General features: G+C 40.0%; 1 protein-coding gene across 1 annotated transcript in view; it reads right to left on the bottom strand.

Moving 5' to 3' along the window:
* The window catches only part of LOC139766231 (uncharacterized), an 80,076-nt gene that overhangs the window by 43,857 nt on the left and 18,619 nt on the right, over positions 1-17,600 (bottom strand). The window contains 3 exon segments of the mRNA XM_071694565.1: positions 1,766-1,878; positions 6,070-6,205; positions 14,712-14,861. Of these exon segments, the coding sequence (XP_071550666.1) occupies positions 1,766-1,878; positions 6,070-6,205; positions 14,712-14,861 (399 nt within the window).

Genomic DNA, 17,600 nt, shown 5'->3' with positions numbered 1-17,600 from the left:
AGAACTTTCGCCCCCTCCCCCACCCTGTGACTCACTTCTGCTTCCATGGTTCCATCCGCTGCCAAATCCACTCCCAGATATCTAAAATACTTCACTTCCTCCTGCCTCTCTCCATTCAAACTTAAATCCCAGTTGACTTGTCCCTCAACCCTACTGTACCTAATAACCTTGCTCTTATTCACATTTATTCTCAGCTTTCTTCTTTCACACACTTTACCAAACTCAGCCACCAGCTTCCGCAGTTTCTCACACGAATCAGCCAACAGCACTGTATCATCAGCAAACAACAACTGACTCACTTCCCAAGCCCCCTCATCCACAACAGACTGCATACTTGCCCCTCTCTCCAAAACTCTTGCATTCACCTCCCTAACAACCCCATCCATAAACAAATTAAACAACCATGGAGACATAAAACACCCCTGCCGCAAACTGACATTCACTGAGAACCAATCACTTTCCTCTCTTCCTACTCGTACATGTACCTTACATTCTCGATAAAAACTTTTCACTGCTTCTAGCAACTTGCCTCCCACGCAATATATTCTTAATACTTTCCACAGAGCATCTCTATCAACTCTATCATATGCCTTCTCCAGATCCATAAATGCTACTACAAGTCCATTTGTTCTTGTAAGTATTTCTCAAACATTCTTCAAAGCAAACACCTGATCCACACATCCTCTACCACTTCTGAAACCACAATGCTCTTCCCTAATCTGATGCTCTGTACATGCTTTCACCCTCTCAATCAATACCCTCCCATATAACACTATAATTCAATTATATAACCCTAACCCCAAGAACCCTTTTGCAGGGCACAGCACTCAGTACCAAAAAAATGGACTCCTTAAAGTAAGAAGTTCGTCAAGAAGACAATATTCTCTTTAATCCACTGACAATGATACAACCTCACCAAAGAAGACTTTTCACTCATGGTGTAACCACATGAAAATCTCCAATAACACCAGGTTTTCATGGTTTAATGTGATTCTAATAAGTTTCAAATGTCATCTTTGTAATCCTAAAGATCAAGTTCAGTTAGAGAATAAAAAGAATCACTATATAAGAACTTGATCTGGGCAGATCAAAATTACAAACAGACACCTTTACACTACCTTGCTAATGCGGGAGACAGCGGCAAAGCAAAACAAATAAAGTAATAAATATAATCTGTGCTAAGGCTTCCTATACAAATTCACCTCAATGAATTAACGAGTACACATTTTTCATTGCAAATTTATAAAATCGGAATTTAGGAGGTGATAAGAATGCATCCCTATTTTCTCATATACCACGAGGTTTGCTATTCGTGGATTTGCCATACAAGAATTTTCCTAAAAATGTGTACCCCATACACAGCAGGAGGAAAAGGTGTCCCTCTTATAAATGTGATTAAGGTATAAAAAGACTTTTTTCTCACCATTTTCCACAAGATAATCAATGATTTACACAAAAGAATCAATAATCTTTGCTTTTCACTTTTATAGAAACCAGAGCTAATCTTTTATAACATTCTACACACTCTTAATGTCTAATCTTTACCTTGCTGATGTACTTAATTTATACATTACTCAAGTAAAAGTCTAAAAAATACATAAAAATCTTTGCTACCCAATCCACTTAAACTATTCTTCAAATATCTCCCTAAAAACTCAGATTAATAACATAATCACACAGAACAATTTCATCTTATGCTTAAAAAGTAAATTGGTTTACAGTAGTATCAGCATAATATCAGATTATCCATTTTCTGTAAACTTACCAAGAAAATGTCCTAAGCCAAGTCCAATCACACAAGCCAAAGTGAGTGCCACAACAACATTGAGACGGCTGTTGAAGTCCTTGTCACGTGTATGCCTATACTGGGTGTCTGGCCTGCAAAATGGAAAACTTTAATAACATAGGGAACATATGAATAATGGAACACTACTTATCAACAAAAGAAAAAAAAAGAGAATATACATTAGAGTTCTTAGGGAATGGCAAGAATGCCTAAGTGTAATTTTTACCTAAATTTCCAAAATGCCACATAAAACTACATCAGTGCTCTATGTGATATATCCGTAATTTCCTAGTCTACTTTTCTAAACTCCATAACTTTACCACACCAGGCTTCACTATACCCAGAGCTTTATACCGACCTAATTATTCCCATGAATTCACTACCTGCTTAATTTCTATATTGTCATTTACAGGTAAGTTTTTAACATCCTGCTGGGGAGCTGACATCACATGGTAACTAATCTGACGGACTGACAGTGCTCCGAATGAAACAAAGCTCTACGGAAAAGGGGAACAATTGCTTGGGAATGTCTTAGGGGTTAAAGGAAGGGGTTAGTGAGAGGGCAACTCCTCAAGGAGTTGTGGAAATATATGAGTGTGAGGAAGTGAGCTCCAGAATGATGTGGGTAAAAATGAAAGTGGATTGGAAGAGTTGGATCATTATCAGTGCTCATGCACCTGGCCATGAGATGGAGGATGATGAAATGCAAGTGTTTTGGGAGCAGTTGAGTAAGTGTATCAGCAGTTTTGATGGAAGAGATCAGGTATTAGTCACGAGCAATTTATATGTGAGAGTGAACAATGTGGCAGTTGAGGGTATAACTGAGGACATGGGGTAATCAGTGAGGTAAATAGGAATGATCAACAGCTTGTAAAGTTGTGTGCTTAACAAGGACTGGCAAAAGGGAATACCTGGTTAAAAAGAGGGGCATATATGTGTGAAAAAAGAAAGCTGAGAGTAAATGTGAATAAGAGCAAGGTTATTAGGTTCAGTAGGGTTGAGGGACAAGTCAACTGGGAGGTAAGTTTGAATGGAGAAAAACTGGAGGAAGTGAAGCGTTTTAGATATCTGGGAGTGGATTAGGCAGCGGATGGAACCATGGAAGAGGAAGCGAGTCACAGGGTGGGGGAGGGGGCAAAGGTTCTGGAAGTGTTGAAGAATGTGTGGAAGGTGAGAACCTTATCTCGGAGAGCAAGAATGGGTAAGTTTGAAGGAATAGTGGTTCCAACAATGTTATATGGTTGTGAGGCCATGGGCTATAGATAAAGTTGTGCGGAGGAGAGTGGATTTGTTGGAAATGAGATGCTTGAGGACAGTATGTGGTGTGAGGTGGTTTGATCAAGTAAGTAATGCAAGGGTAAGAGAGATGTGTGGTAACAAAAAGAGTGTGGTTGAGAGAGGAGAAGAGGGTGTATTGAAATGGTTTGGTCAGACGGAGAGAATGAGTGAGGAAAGATTGACAGAGGATATATGTGTCAGAGGTGGAGGGAATGAGAAGTGGGAGACCAAACTGGAGGTGGAAGGATGGAGTGAAAAAGATTTTGAGCGATTGGGGCCTGAACATTACAGGAGGGTGAAAGGCGTGCAAGAAATAGAGTGAATTGGAGCGATGTGGTATCCTGGGGTTGACGTGCTGTCAATGGATTGAACCAGGGCATGTGAAGCATCTGGGGTAAACCACGGAAAGTTTTGTGGGGCCTGGATGTGGAAAGGGAGCTGTGGTTTCGGTGCACTACACATGAGAGCTAGAGACTGAGTGTGTCTTTTCCTAGCGCTACCTCATGCACGTGTGGGGAAGGGGGTAGCATTTCATGTGTGGTGGGGTGGCAACAGGAATGGATAGGGGCAGCAAGTATGAATATGTACATGTGTATATATGTATATGTCTGTGTATGTATATGTATGTGTATGTTGAAATGTATACGTATATGTGTGTGCGTGTGGACGTTCTTACGAACATGGTGTGTGTGCCCACATGTTCGTATATAAGTATGGTGTATCTTTGTGTATGGTGTGCCTTTGTGTAGGGTGTTGTTGCTCTCAGCTCTGGACCTCACTTCCCTGACAGAGTTATTTGTCTTAGTAAGCAGATGTTTACCAGTCCTCCAGCACCCTAACCCTTATCAGTGGCGTCAGGTCAAGACATGGGGCCAGCTATGGGGTTTGTCATCCTTTACGTTCACTGCTGTCGTGAACAAGGGAACAAAGGAGGTTGAAATATATGCAAGAAGAGGGCCTTACCTTAGGCCTTCTCCAACCAATCACACTGGGATGAGGGCGTGACAATCAGTTTTTTGACCTATCAAAGGCAATTGTGGTCATTCCGACCTATCATAGCTATAGTTGGCGGGTCAAGGCATGGCTAACTGTTCCTGCCTTGCTGGTCCTTCACTTAAAAGGCTCACATGATCGTCTGGGAGTCGATTCCTTCAGCAGTCCCGAGCCCAGTAACGTAATGTAGGCTTTTCCTGTCTCGAACCCTGTAGCCACCGCTGCCCTAGATTGTAAGATGTTTGCTGTGTCACGTCAGGTTTAGCTAAGTGTAACAATGATGTTTACTGTGTCACGTCAGGTCTAAGTGTAATGTTATCGAACAAATTGTAATAAAGGAAAGAGATCTGGTTTTAAATCTTACCTGGAATGTAGAATGTGGAATATTGAATGTCAAGTGTTAACAAAAGTGTTTGTACCCGATCAATCTGCTTGTCATCTTGTAATCTTATTTCTTGTATTATACGTAGATTTAACCCTGGTGTTTGTTTTAATCCTATAATGTTCAGATAGTGTTATCCTGTGTTGCGAAACATAACAAATCTAACGTCCATGCAAGACAAGGATCAGTATAGTATTTGTAACATATTTATGTTACTGGCGACCTTGCCCAAATAAGTACTGAGTTCGTAACGTGTATGTGTTTACATGTGTATGTGGGTGGGTTGGGCCAGTCTTTCATCTATTTCCTTGCGCTTCCTCACAAACGCGGGAGACAGCAATTAAGTATAATAAATAAATATATATGTATACACAGGTGAGTTGGAAAGATGGTAAGAGGACATTATTAGGTTACATACTAAGTGACAGGCATGCAAATGAGAGACTCTTGGATGTGAGTGTTGCAAGAAGCAGCTGTTGGGATGTTTAATCAATATCTGTTGAAGGCAAGGGTTAAAATTTGTAGGGGTTTTTGAGTGGGAGGAGGATGGTGAAGGGTGAAAGTAATGGAGCTTGGTAAAAGACATATTTGAAAAATGGCATATGGTAAGAGTAAACAAAGCAAAGGAAGTGGGTAAGGAATTGGAAGATATTAAGGCAAATGGTGCTGGCATGTGCAAGAGAAGTGCGAGGTATGCACAAGGTGGGAGGCAGGCAGGTGAGAGAGGGAGTGAGTGGTAAAATGAAGAATTGAATTTGTTAATGAAACAGAAAAGAAATGTATGGGTGGTACTTACCCCTAAGAGATAGGAAGAGGTAAAGAGGAAGGTGCAGTTATTGGAAAATAGGGCAAATGAAAGTAGGGGTAAGCCATTATCAGTTAACTACTGGGAAAATAAAAGATGTTTAAGAGGGAGATAAACAGAGTAAGGAAAACAACAGAACAAATGGGAACATCAGTGAAAGAGACCCCTTCTAAGCATAAATATTGGCACCGTAACAAAGCTGACTAAAGAATTTCAGCAGTGCTTCTCAGCCTCCAGTGCCTCACCCTTAATAGGCCAGTGGCAGAGGGCAACTCTAGCAGTGTTTGCAGAGGCTCCTACCTCATGTTCCTAATGACTTCTATCTAATGCTCCTACCTACTACTTCTACTTAATGTCTCTACTGAATGCTCCAGCCTAAAAGTTCCTACCTAGTACTTCTATCTACTTCTCTTACCATTTTGCCAAAAGGCAGGGCTAGTGCATAGTGATCACTGGGGGAATCTAGAGTTACAAAGAATGAGCTGTGTGAGCTAAGTGTTTTCATGTGTTACGTATGACACAGAGAAACTGTATGTTTGCGGACAGAATGCCAGTAGTCCACATGTTAGTGAGGCAGAAAGAAAAGACAGCTACCTGGGTCATAGGAGTGCAACCTGACAACAACTGAAGTGCTGGCTCATGTGCAAATGTCACTAACTCTTCCAATACCCAGGTGGGTAGTATTGGTAATATACCTCTCTGGTCACTGGCTGCCTACCAACAACAACTACCTTTTATAATGTACTACACCATGCTCTAGAAATAAAATATGGAAGGGTGTTATATGATAATAATAAATGCAAAATAAATACTTTTCTATCTTACTTAATTGCTGGGAGATCATCAGGGAGAGATGGTGAAGATATTAATGACAGATCAGTCTCTTCATCCACCAGTTTCTCCTTCTCTGCATCTAGGACAGAGATGTCAGTACTTGCAAGACTCTCAACATCTCCCTCTTCTGAAAGAATATAGTTAAAGACTTGAAAATTACATAAAATTTCTCTCTTTCAGCAGATCACTGTGTCTGAAAAAGATTATAAGTAAGGTAAACAAGATAAAATCTTAAATGGAACATTGTTTATAAGTAATCAAATACAAGGACATTTTACATAATGTGAGACAAAAAAAATCAAATAATTGAGGTGCTGGACAAATTCTTGATTACCAAGAACTCAGTCAGCAGCTAACTTTATCATCAAGGTATTATATTAGCTAAAATTACAGTATCAATTCATTGGGCTGCAATTACAAAATGTACTCTAAAATCCAAGAACTTTTCCAAACCTGACAAGCAATCCCAGGAACCTTGGGCTATCAGTATCTATCTAGCCTAGCTGAATCAAAATTATGGAAAAAATTTACATGAAATGCTAAATCCAAGGACTATTGATTTTGATATGAGCTGTGGTCATTCAATAATAAGAAAGAAGTGATCAGATGCAGTACACCAGTAACAGGTAATATCATCTATATGGCATTAAGCATTCCTGCCATCAGTTAGTGACATCCCTTCTTTTGCATCCTAAAACCTACTGGCTTTGTCTTACAATGTCTGGACCAAATCTGGTGATTTGGTGGTATGATCTCCTTAAGTTATCAAGCTACAGCTCAGACGGGAGTTTCTCAAGATCTACTCAAGATCTAACAAACATTAATCTTTTAAGCCTTACGGCAAATTAGGGATCTCTTGGGTGATCCTATGATACAGATATTAATCAGTGAGATGAGAGTTAATGGTTCAAACAATGTATTATGAAAAGGGTCACTAACTGAAATATGCATGGTGAGAGTAACCACTCTACCAATCAAGGAAAAGAAACCTTTTTCTTTCCTTTGTCAACTCAACAGTTAGTCACAGTAGCTGGTTACTGCCATTCATCTAATACTGTAGGGGTGGAAATTAAAAAGTAGCTGGTTACTGCCATTCATCTAAAACTGTAGGGATGGAAATTAACAAGTAGATGGTTACTGCCATTCATCTAATACTGTATGGATGGAAATTAATGTTACAATACAAAAGTATAATTACTATCACTAGCAAAATGTCTGGGAGTTACTTCATAATCTTACGGCTAACAAGTGATCATTTCTATCCCCATGATAAAATGAACCTCAGCAAATGTTTTGGCAAACAAAATTATGAGGTGTATGCAGAGAAGAGTACAAGAATGGTTATGTCAAATGTCTGATACCAGGAGATTACTGCCATTCATCTAATACTGTATGGATGGAAATTAATGTTACAATACAAAAGTATAATTACTATCACTAGCAAAATGTTTGGGAGTTACTTCACAATCTTACGGCTAACAAGTGATCATTTCTATCCCCATGATAAAATGAACCTCAGCAAATGTTTTGGCAAACAAAATTACAAGGTGTATGCAGAGAAGAGTACAAGAATGGTTATGTCAAATGTCTGATACCAGGAGATTCTGGCATTTTTCAGATGAATATTCATTCACCTTTACACAGCAGCCAACATCATATGATGCTATACATGAGAAATGTAGCCATCATGTGGTTCTTACTTTTCCTGCCTTTGTTTAAACATCTTGCGGACATATTGTACCATTATGACAGGTGCAAGAAAAAATTACATTCTCTTCAGTACCCCTACAATCCCTATTGTAGAAGAACATGTGTCAATCTCTCTGGTCAAGCACAGTGACCTGTAGAAAATATGCAGATTGTTGGATGACCTAGGTGATGAGAAGGAACATTTCTCATCATATGTATCAGTTGGTGAGAAAAGTGAAGATGAGTAAATGAAATATGACAACATGAGTGAATCAGAGTATGATTTCACCTGGTCTTTGGCATTTGTCTGATCTTATGGAGATTCTGTACCATCTGCACCTACTTTTCATATAGGTAATCCTGGAGCAATGGGGAATATCTCCGAGCACAATCCAACTATAAAGTATCATCACCAAAGTAATGTGCAATGTATTACTAAGTAACCACAGTGTAATATTTCTAAATAAATCTATATTATTCACCATCAGCCCTGTGTCTGTGCAAGAATAATTATGGGGAGTGATACAAACAAACAGAACTTCCATGTCCTTCCCTCTAATCTCAAGGTAAGGAAGGAATGCACTAGATGCGTCTGCCACACCCTTACTCTAATCACTTTTAGTGTGTGTAACATTTATAATCATATTTATAATCATATTAAAAAAGGGGTGACTGTATTATTGACTGGTTGGTAAGGTTATCTAATGTATGTATGACTCATGGTGAGGTGCCTGAGGATTGGCGGAATGCGTGCATAGTGCCATTGTACAAAGGCAAAGGAGATAAGAGTGAGTGCTCAAATTACAGAGGTACAAGTTTGTTGAGTATTCCTGGTAAATTATATGGGAGGGTATTGATTGAGAGGGTGAAGGCATGTACAGAGCATCAGATTGGGGAAGAGCAGTGTGGTTTCAGAAGTGGTAGAGGATGTGTGGATCAGGTGTTTGCTTTGAAGAATGTATGTGAGAAATACTTAGAAAAGCAAATGGATTTGTATGTAGCATTTATGGATCTGGAGAAGGCATATGATAGAGTTGATAGAGATGCTCTGTGGAAGGTACTAAGAATATATGGTGTGGGAGGCAAGTTGTTAGAAGCAGTGAAAAGTTTTTATTGAGGATGTAAGGCATGTGTACGTGTAGGAAGAGAGGAAAGTGATTGGTTCTCAGTGAATGTAGGTTTGCGGCAGGGGTGTGTGATGTCTCCATTGTTGTTTAATTTGTTTATGGATGGGGTTGTTAGGGAGGTGAATGCAAGAGTTTTGGAAAGAGGGGCAAGTATGAAGTCTGTTGGGGATGAGAGAGCTTGGGGAAGTGAGTCAGTTGTTGTTCGCTGATGATACAGCGCTGGTGGCTGATTCATGTGAGAAACTGCAGAAGCTGGTGACTGAGTTTGGTAAAGTGTGTGAAAGAAGAAAGTTAAGAGTAAATGTGAATAAGAGCAAGGTTATTAGGTACAGTAGGGTTGAGGGTCAAGTCAATTGGGAGGTAAGTCTGAATGGAGAAAAACTGGAGGAAGTAAAGTGTTTTAGATATCTGGGAGTGGATCTGGCAGCGGATGGAACCATGGAAGCGGAAGTGGATCATAGGGTGGGGGAGGGGGCGAAAATTCTGGGAGCCTTGAAGAATGTGTGGAAGTCGAGAACATTATCTCGCAAAGCAAAAATGGGTATGTTTGAAGGAATAGTGGTTCCAACAATGTTGTATGGTTGCGAGGCGTGGGCTATGGATAGAGTTGTGCGCAGGAGGATGGATGTGCTGGAAATGAGATGTTTGAGGACAATGTGTGGTGTGAGGTGGTTTGATCGAGTAAGTAACGTAAGGGTGAGAGAGATGTGTGGAAATAAAAAGAGCATGGTTGAGAGAGCAGAAGAGGGTGTTTTGAAATGGTTTGGGCACATGGAGAGAATGAGTAAGGAAAGGTTGACCAAGAGGATATATGTGTCGGAGGTGGAGGGAACGAGGAGAAGAGGGAGACCAAATTGGAGGTGGAAAGATGGAGTGAAAAAGATTTTGTGTGATCGGGGCCTGAACATGCAGGAGGGTGAAAGGAGGGCAAGGAATAGAGTGAATTGGATCGATGTGTTATACCGGGGTTGACGTGCTGTCAGTGGATTGAATCAGGGCATGTGAAGCGTCTGGGGTAAACCATGGAAAGCTGTGTAGGTATGTATATTTTGCGTGTGTGGACGTATGTATATACATGTGTATGGGGATGGGTTGGGCCATTTCTTCGTCTGTTTCCTTGCGCTACCTCGCAAACGCGGGAGACAGCGGAAAAAAAAAAAAAAATTATGGTATTCACCAACATCTCCGTACCTGTATTCTAAATAACAATAGTGTGAATCAAGCTCTTGAGAAAACATAAAACATGTCAGCCAAAACCCACTCCTCCCACTTACTCAGCACTCCATCAGGCCAACACAAAAGGCATCTATGCTGTTATTTGTGTATTGTTTTTCATACACAATATTGGGATTTCAAAACCCATCCTGCCAATTAAGGGATAAAAGGAGGTTATGACCAATACTAACATTAAATCTATGTACTTGGTTTTAAGTCATAACTGAAATGATTTTTCCATTCAATCATTCCAATCATTGGGATTTCAAAACCCATCCTGCAATTCAAGGGGTAAAAGGAGGTTATGACCAATACTAACATCAAATTTATGTACTTGGTTTTAACAGTCATAACCGAAATGATTTTTCCATTCATTCATTCCAACAGAGCCAGAATAAAAACTGTGCCCCTAGGTTTCTTGGCTCGCTCTCTGCTTAAAAGAAAAAAATTAGTGTAAAATAATGAATTTAAAAAATGAAAGATACAATTTCAGTATAAAACACTGCATATTATGGACAACAGAGAACCAACAGAGGTTGGATACATTAAAATATGAGGCAAAGCAACCTCGTGATACTTTGCAACATGCTAAACCTAAAAGAATAAAGTCATTAAAGTGCCAGATCACCAAGTATATCTCAGTAGCAGGTTTGAACACATTTAATCAAAAGAAAACTACTTCCATCATTTGTACTATGACCCCTCCTCTATATCAATCAGGAACTGTAAAAAATGCAGCAGCAACAGAATTATGGCAACAAAAAGATTCAAGAACTATCAAGCAAAGGCTAAAAAATTATATATGCTTCAGCACACAGCAGCAACCAATAAAGAAAGTACTATACTAATCAGCAACATATTTACCAGCAAAATTTGGGGTAAAACCTCTCCATACAGCACTGCTGTGAGACACCTGGCAGTGGCATGTATAAAAGGATGTAAAAGCAGCATGCAGTACACAGTTTGGTTATAAAAAGCAGCACAACATAATATAATATAAACGTACAAAACTCAGTAAAGTGGGAATTTTTTTTATGCAATTCTGGCAAAGAAATAAAGACATTAATGTAAATTTAAGCAACAGCTTTCTAATTCCAGTTTATCACATGAAGCTTTTGAAATTTTTGCATTGTATTTTCTTTCAAATTCTAACAACAGAATTTTTTTAAAAGATAGAAAGGTAGCAATTCTGGCCAAACTAATCTAACCCTTCCACTGCGACAGAAAACTAAAACTGAAAGAAATCTTATTACCATAAGCTTCATTTATTCATTCTTGATTGCCATTACCCAAGTTAGCAAGGTAGTGCCAGTAACAGATGGAGAAAGGACACATCCACTCACATGCATTCTCTAGCTTCCATGTATAATGCACCAAAACCACAGCTCCCTATCCACAACAAAGCCCCAAAGACCTTTCCATGGTTTACCCCAGATGCTTCACATGCCCTGATTCACACCACTGACAGCACATTGATCCCACTATACCATGTCATCCTATTCCACTCCATCCCTTGCGATACGCTTGTTCAGGTCCTAATCGCTCAATATCATTTCCACTCCATCCTTCCATCTCCAATTTGGTCTCCTCATTACCCCCACTTCACACACATACCCTCTCTGTAAACCTTACCTCATGTGTTCTCCCCATATGCCCAAACCATTTCAACACACCCTCTTCTGCTTTCTCAACCACACCCTTTTTATTGTCACACATCTCTCTTACCCTTTCATTACTTACTTGATAAAAGCACCTCACACCATATACTGTCCTTAACATTTCATTTCCAACACACCCACCCTCTTCCATGCAGCTGTATCTCAAACCCTCACATCCATATAATATTGTTGGGACTACAATACCTTCAGATAAACCTATTTTTGCCCTCCCAGATAATGATCACTCTTTCCACACATTCTTCAGTGCTCCTAGAACCTTTGCCCCTTCACCCACCCTATGACTTTCGTCCACTTCCCATACAGCACCAATCGCTGCCATGTCAACTCCCAAGTACCTAAAACACCTCACTTCCACCAATTTATCTCCATTCAAAGTTACACCTCAACTAACCTATCTCTCAACCCTGCTAAGTATGATAGCCTTGCTTTTATAACATTTACTCTAAAGTTCCTCCTTTCACATTCTCTTCCAAGCTGAGTCACTAACTTCTGCAGTTTCTCATTCGAATCCACCACCAGTGCTGTATCATCAGCAAAAACAATTGACTCACTTCGAGGGTTACTCATCCCTCAGAGACTGCATTTTTGCCTCTTTCTCCATGACTCTCACAATTACCTCCCTCACCATCCAAACCAACCATAAACAAAGTGAACAACCATAGTGACATCACACACCCCTGCATCAGACCAACCTTCATTTGGAACCAATAACTCTCCTCTCTTCCTACTTGTATACATCCCTTACACCCTTGATATAAACTCACAGCTTCTAGCAGATTTCCTCCCACACAGTATAATCTCGAGACCTTCCCCAGAGCATCTCTATCAACCTTATCAACATCTCCAGATCCATAAATGGGACATAAATTTCCTTCTGTTTCTCTTTCTTTCAAGCAAATACCAGATCCATACATCCTCTAACACTTCTGAAACCACACTGCCCCTCCCCATTCTGATGTTCTTTACATGCCTTCACCCCTCTCATTCACTACCCTATCATACAACTTACCACGTACACTCAACAAACGTATACTTCTCTAGTTCGAAAACTCACTTTTATCTCCCTTATCTTTATACAATGGCAATATACATGCATTCTGCCAATCATCAGGCACCTCATCATGATCTACATATATATTGAAAATCCTTTCAGACCAATCAACACAAGTCAACCCCTTTCTTAGTAAATTTAAATGCAATACCATCCACTCCAGCTGCCTTCCCACATTTCATCTGATGTAAGGTTTTCACCACCTCTACTATCTTCACCAAACCATTTTCCATGACTCTTTCAATTTGCATATCACACTGACCAAAACACCTTACACAAGTCACACTATCAATAAACACATTCACAGTCTTTCAAAATACTCCTCCTGACTTCATTAAATGTTATCACTTCCCATTTTGCCCCCTTCACTGATGTTCCAATTTATCCTCTTGTTTTCTGCACAATATCAACCTCCTTCCAAAAATCTTATCCTCATTAAAGTTTACTGATACTCGCTCACCCCATCTCTCATTTTCAACTTCTGCGATTTCCTCGTAAGACCTCGTGCTACTTTTGTCTCATACTTCCAACATTAATTAGCACTTTTTCCCTCTAAGTACCGCCTAAACACCTCTCGTTTCTCTTTCACTAGCACCTTTACCTTTACCTCTTTGTTCCACCACCAACTACCCTTTCTAATCTGCCTACCTCCCACCTTTTGCATGCCAAATGCATCTCTCACAAATGCCAGCACTGATTCGCTAAATACCTCCCATTCCTTAACCACTTCCCTTGTTTCATCTACTCTCACCTTCTGCCATTATACACTCAATCTCTCTTGGCATTTCTTTGCTCTCTCCACTTTCTTTTCACCAACATTGTTTCCTCTTTTCCAAAAACCTCTACAACTCTTCACCCTCACCTCCACAAGATAGTGATCAGACATCCCACCAGCTGCCCTTCTCAGTGCATTTACGTCCAAAAGTTTCTCTCTTACAAGCCTATCAATTAATTTGGAATCAAATAATGTCCCTCTTTTTAAACCAGATAATCCCTTTCACCAGTCCTTTTTAAGCACACTGCTCCACAAGCAGTTTACCATTTTCATTCCTAATACTGAATACCCTATGCCACCCAACTGTACCCTCAACTGCCACATTACTCACTTTCGCATTCAAATCACCCATTACTAACACCCAGTCTCTTACATCAAAACTGCTGACACACTCACTCAGCTGCACCCAAAACACTTGTCCCATGATTTTTCCTCTCATGGCCAGATAGATAACCATTAGGTCTACATAAATCAGTGTAGAACTCACTTCCTTATACTCTTTCACACATCCTACACCTCCTACTTCAGGAATAGGTTACTCCTTCCTTATCTTATGTCCTCTCAATAACCCGACTTTACCCGTACAACATTTCCAAACCAATCTTCCCCTTTACCCCTGAGCTTTTGTTTCCCCTCAGAGCCAGAACATTTAGGTTTCCTTCCACCAACATACTACTTATCTCTCCTTTCTTCTCATCTTTGTTACATTCGCTCACATTTATACATCCCAACTATACCTTCGAGGAGGATGATCACTCAAAATCTTCAATTCATCCTTCCATTTCCAATTAGGTCTCACCATTCTCCTTGTTCCCTCCACTTCTGACACATGTCCTCATTGTCAACCTTTCCTCACTCATTCTCTCCATGTATGAGCATGGTATCTAATTCATCAATCAACCCCAAGGGGAAGCTGAACAGCTGGGTTGACTGCTTTGACCAACTGCCACTTAGAGAGAGAGAGAGAGAGAGAGAGAGAGAGAGAGAGAGAAATATCATAAAAAAACAATTGACAAATTATATGATTAAATCACTTAATACCTCTGGAAAACACGGTAATCAAAACATTTTTATGTGAAAGCTTAAACCTGCCTCACCTGAATCACCTAGAAATGTAAAACTGCGTAGGGAGGAGGAGAAGAGGGAGGATTGCATGGAATTGTATGCCAAGGTATGGTCTTCATAAATGTCGTCAGGACCTGGGCACTCAAGCGTCTCAATATCACTGGAGTCTGAACCCGAGGATGCTATTAAAAAGGTGGGAAGAAACAGGATAAGGAAAAGGGTAAACACAACATTACTGAAACTGCTTCTCAACATTAGCAAACATAACCAAGCACTAGTAACAAAAGAAAACACATATTATTGGATCAGTGAAGCATAACACTAAACGATATCCACTTTGTTAAGCATATGAAAAATCTCTATTGAGGTAAGTCTTTTACTAACCAATACATATACTATCAAACATCAGGTTAAACTTAAATCAATAACAAACAAATTATATATATATATATATACAGAGAAGGGGGCCAAGTGAGGATGTTCCCTCTGAGGCTCAGTCCTCTGTTCTTAATGCTAAAGTGGGAGACAGCGGCAAAAAAAAAATATATATATATATATATATATATATATATATAGATATTCTTTCTTTCTTTTAAACTATTCGCCATTTCCCGCGTTGGCGAGGTAGCGTTAAGAACAAAGGATGGGCCTTTTTTTGGAATATCCTCACCTGGCCCCACTCTGTTCCTTCTTTTGGAAAATTAAAAAAAAACGAGAGGGGAGGATTTCCAGCCCCCCGCTCCCTCCCCTTTTAGTCGCCTTCTACGACACGCAGGGAATACATGGGAAGTATTCTTAATCCCCTATCCCCAGGGATTATATTTTTTCCATTCATAATCACCATTTTCCACGTTAGCATTAAGAACAGAGGACTGAGCCTCAGAGGGAACATCCTCACTTGGCCCCCTTCTCTGTTCCTTCTTTTGGAAAAAGTAAAACAGGAGGGGAGGATTTCCAGGCCCCCACTCCCTCCCCTTTTAGTCGCCTTCTACGACACATAGGGAAAACATGGGAAGTATTCTTTCTCCCCTATACCCAGGGATGATATATACGTGCTGAATCCATCCATTCCTGTCGCCACCCCACCACACTTGAAATGGCACCCCCTCCCCCTGCACGCATGCGATGTAGTGCTTGGAAAAGACAAAGGCCACATTCATTCACACTCAGTCTCTAGCTGTCATATGTAATGCACTGAAACCACAGCTCCCTTTCCAATATAGTGTACATGAATGTGCACTAACATGCAACATACAAACCTCCAACAGCCACAATTGAACCCAGGACCCCCGCGTAGCAGACGGGAGCACTACTGCTAGGCTATGATCACCCCTAAAAGGAAATGACTATTCGAATACTATGTAATTGAATACCCTTGGTCTCAAGTTGGTGAGCAATGGGGTCTCCACTGGTCATCTCCCATAGGCTCAAACAACCAGCAGATAGCATTTTACAGAACCAAACTGTACAACATGGAGGTACATATATATGAATGTAGTGCATATGAACATGCACTACCACATAACATACAAACCTCCAACAGCCAGGATCGAACCCAGGATACCTGGGTAGGAGGTGGGAACACTACTGCTAGGCTATGACCATCCCTAAAAGGGAAATGATTTCAAGTACTATGTAATCGAACATCCTTCATCTCACGTTGGTGAGCAACGGGGTCTCCACTGGTCATCTCTAATAGGCTCACACAATCAGCAGATTGCATTTTACCGAACCTAACTGTAATCTTGCATCCAAGAACAGGCCTTTCCAAGGTACTTTGGTTGCCTAAACATCACTAGAACGTGCAGGCCATTCTTTAAATCTCCAATTTGGTCTCCCCCATTCTCGTTCCCTCCACTAATGACACGTATATTCTTTGTCAACCTTTTCCTCACTCATTTTCTCAATTTCTCCCTCCACTTCTGACACATATAGTCTTTTTCAACCTTTCCTCACTCATTCTCTTCAAATGTCCAAACCATTTCAGCACATCTTTTTCAGCTCTCAACCACACTCTTTCCATTACCACATCTTTCTCTTACCCTTTCATTATCATCTTTCTATCTATCTATATACCCAATGCCAGGTTCCTTCAGGAACTTCCTCATGGGGGTGGCCATGGCAAAGAGTCTCCATAACTGGTGAAACTCTAGTGCCATTTTCTAGCCTTTAGTGCCTCACACTTAACATGACACCGGCAGTGTTTTCAGAGGCTCCTACCTAATGTTCCCTTTCATTAATTACTTAATTAAAATGCCTCACTAACCATACTGTCCTTAAACATTTCACTTCCAATTAATTCATCCCCTCTGCATAGCCTTATCTATTGACCATACCTTGCACTCATAAAATATTCTTTTATTTCAATATCTAAAAGAGGGATCAATCAATATGCAATCCAATTATTGATGAGTAATATACTATATTGTATCTTTTGTATATTTTTCTGCACCATTCTCTTCAGTGGATTCTTGACTAATGCATGATCAATAATCATCCACTTATAATGAAAAATGTTGGAGAGAATAGATAAAATAAATGCAAGTCCTACCTGTCACTAGTGATCATTTAGTCTGCCTGCCCAGCTGGATACACAAATTTTAAAGCTTTGCAAGTATTATCAAAACATCATGGGTAATCTGGATAAAAGCAAATACGCAAACCACATCAAAAATACACGAAATATCACGCCACTGTATATGCTTTACAACACCTTACTAACACATGGTCAGTCTGAGGTATTCCTTGACTACATGAGAATGCAGCCCACAGGACAAAAAGGATATGATTAATCTATATCAGTCATTAGGACTGTAGCTCACCTATAATATGGCTAAGTATATCTATGAAATTGACAGACACTTTCTAAGGCACAAAAACTACGAAAATCATGAAGTCTGGGCTCTACTTGTCTAGGAAAA

The sequence above is a fragment of the Panulirus ornatus genome, chromosome 57 (assembly GCF_036320965.1).
Source record: "Panulirus ornatus isolate Po-2019 chromosome 57, ASM3632096v1, whole genome shotgun sequence".
Lineage (NCBI taxonomy): Eukaryota > Metazoa > Arthropoda > Malacostraca > Decapoda > Palinuridae > Panulirus > Panulirus ornatus.
Note: the sequence above shows the minus strand (reverse complement) of the source record. Positions and strands in the feature narration are given on the sequence as shown.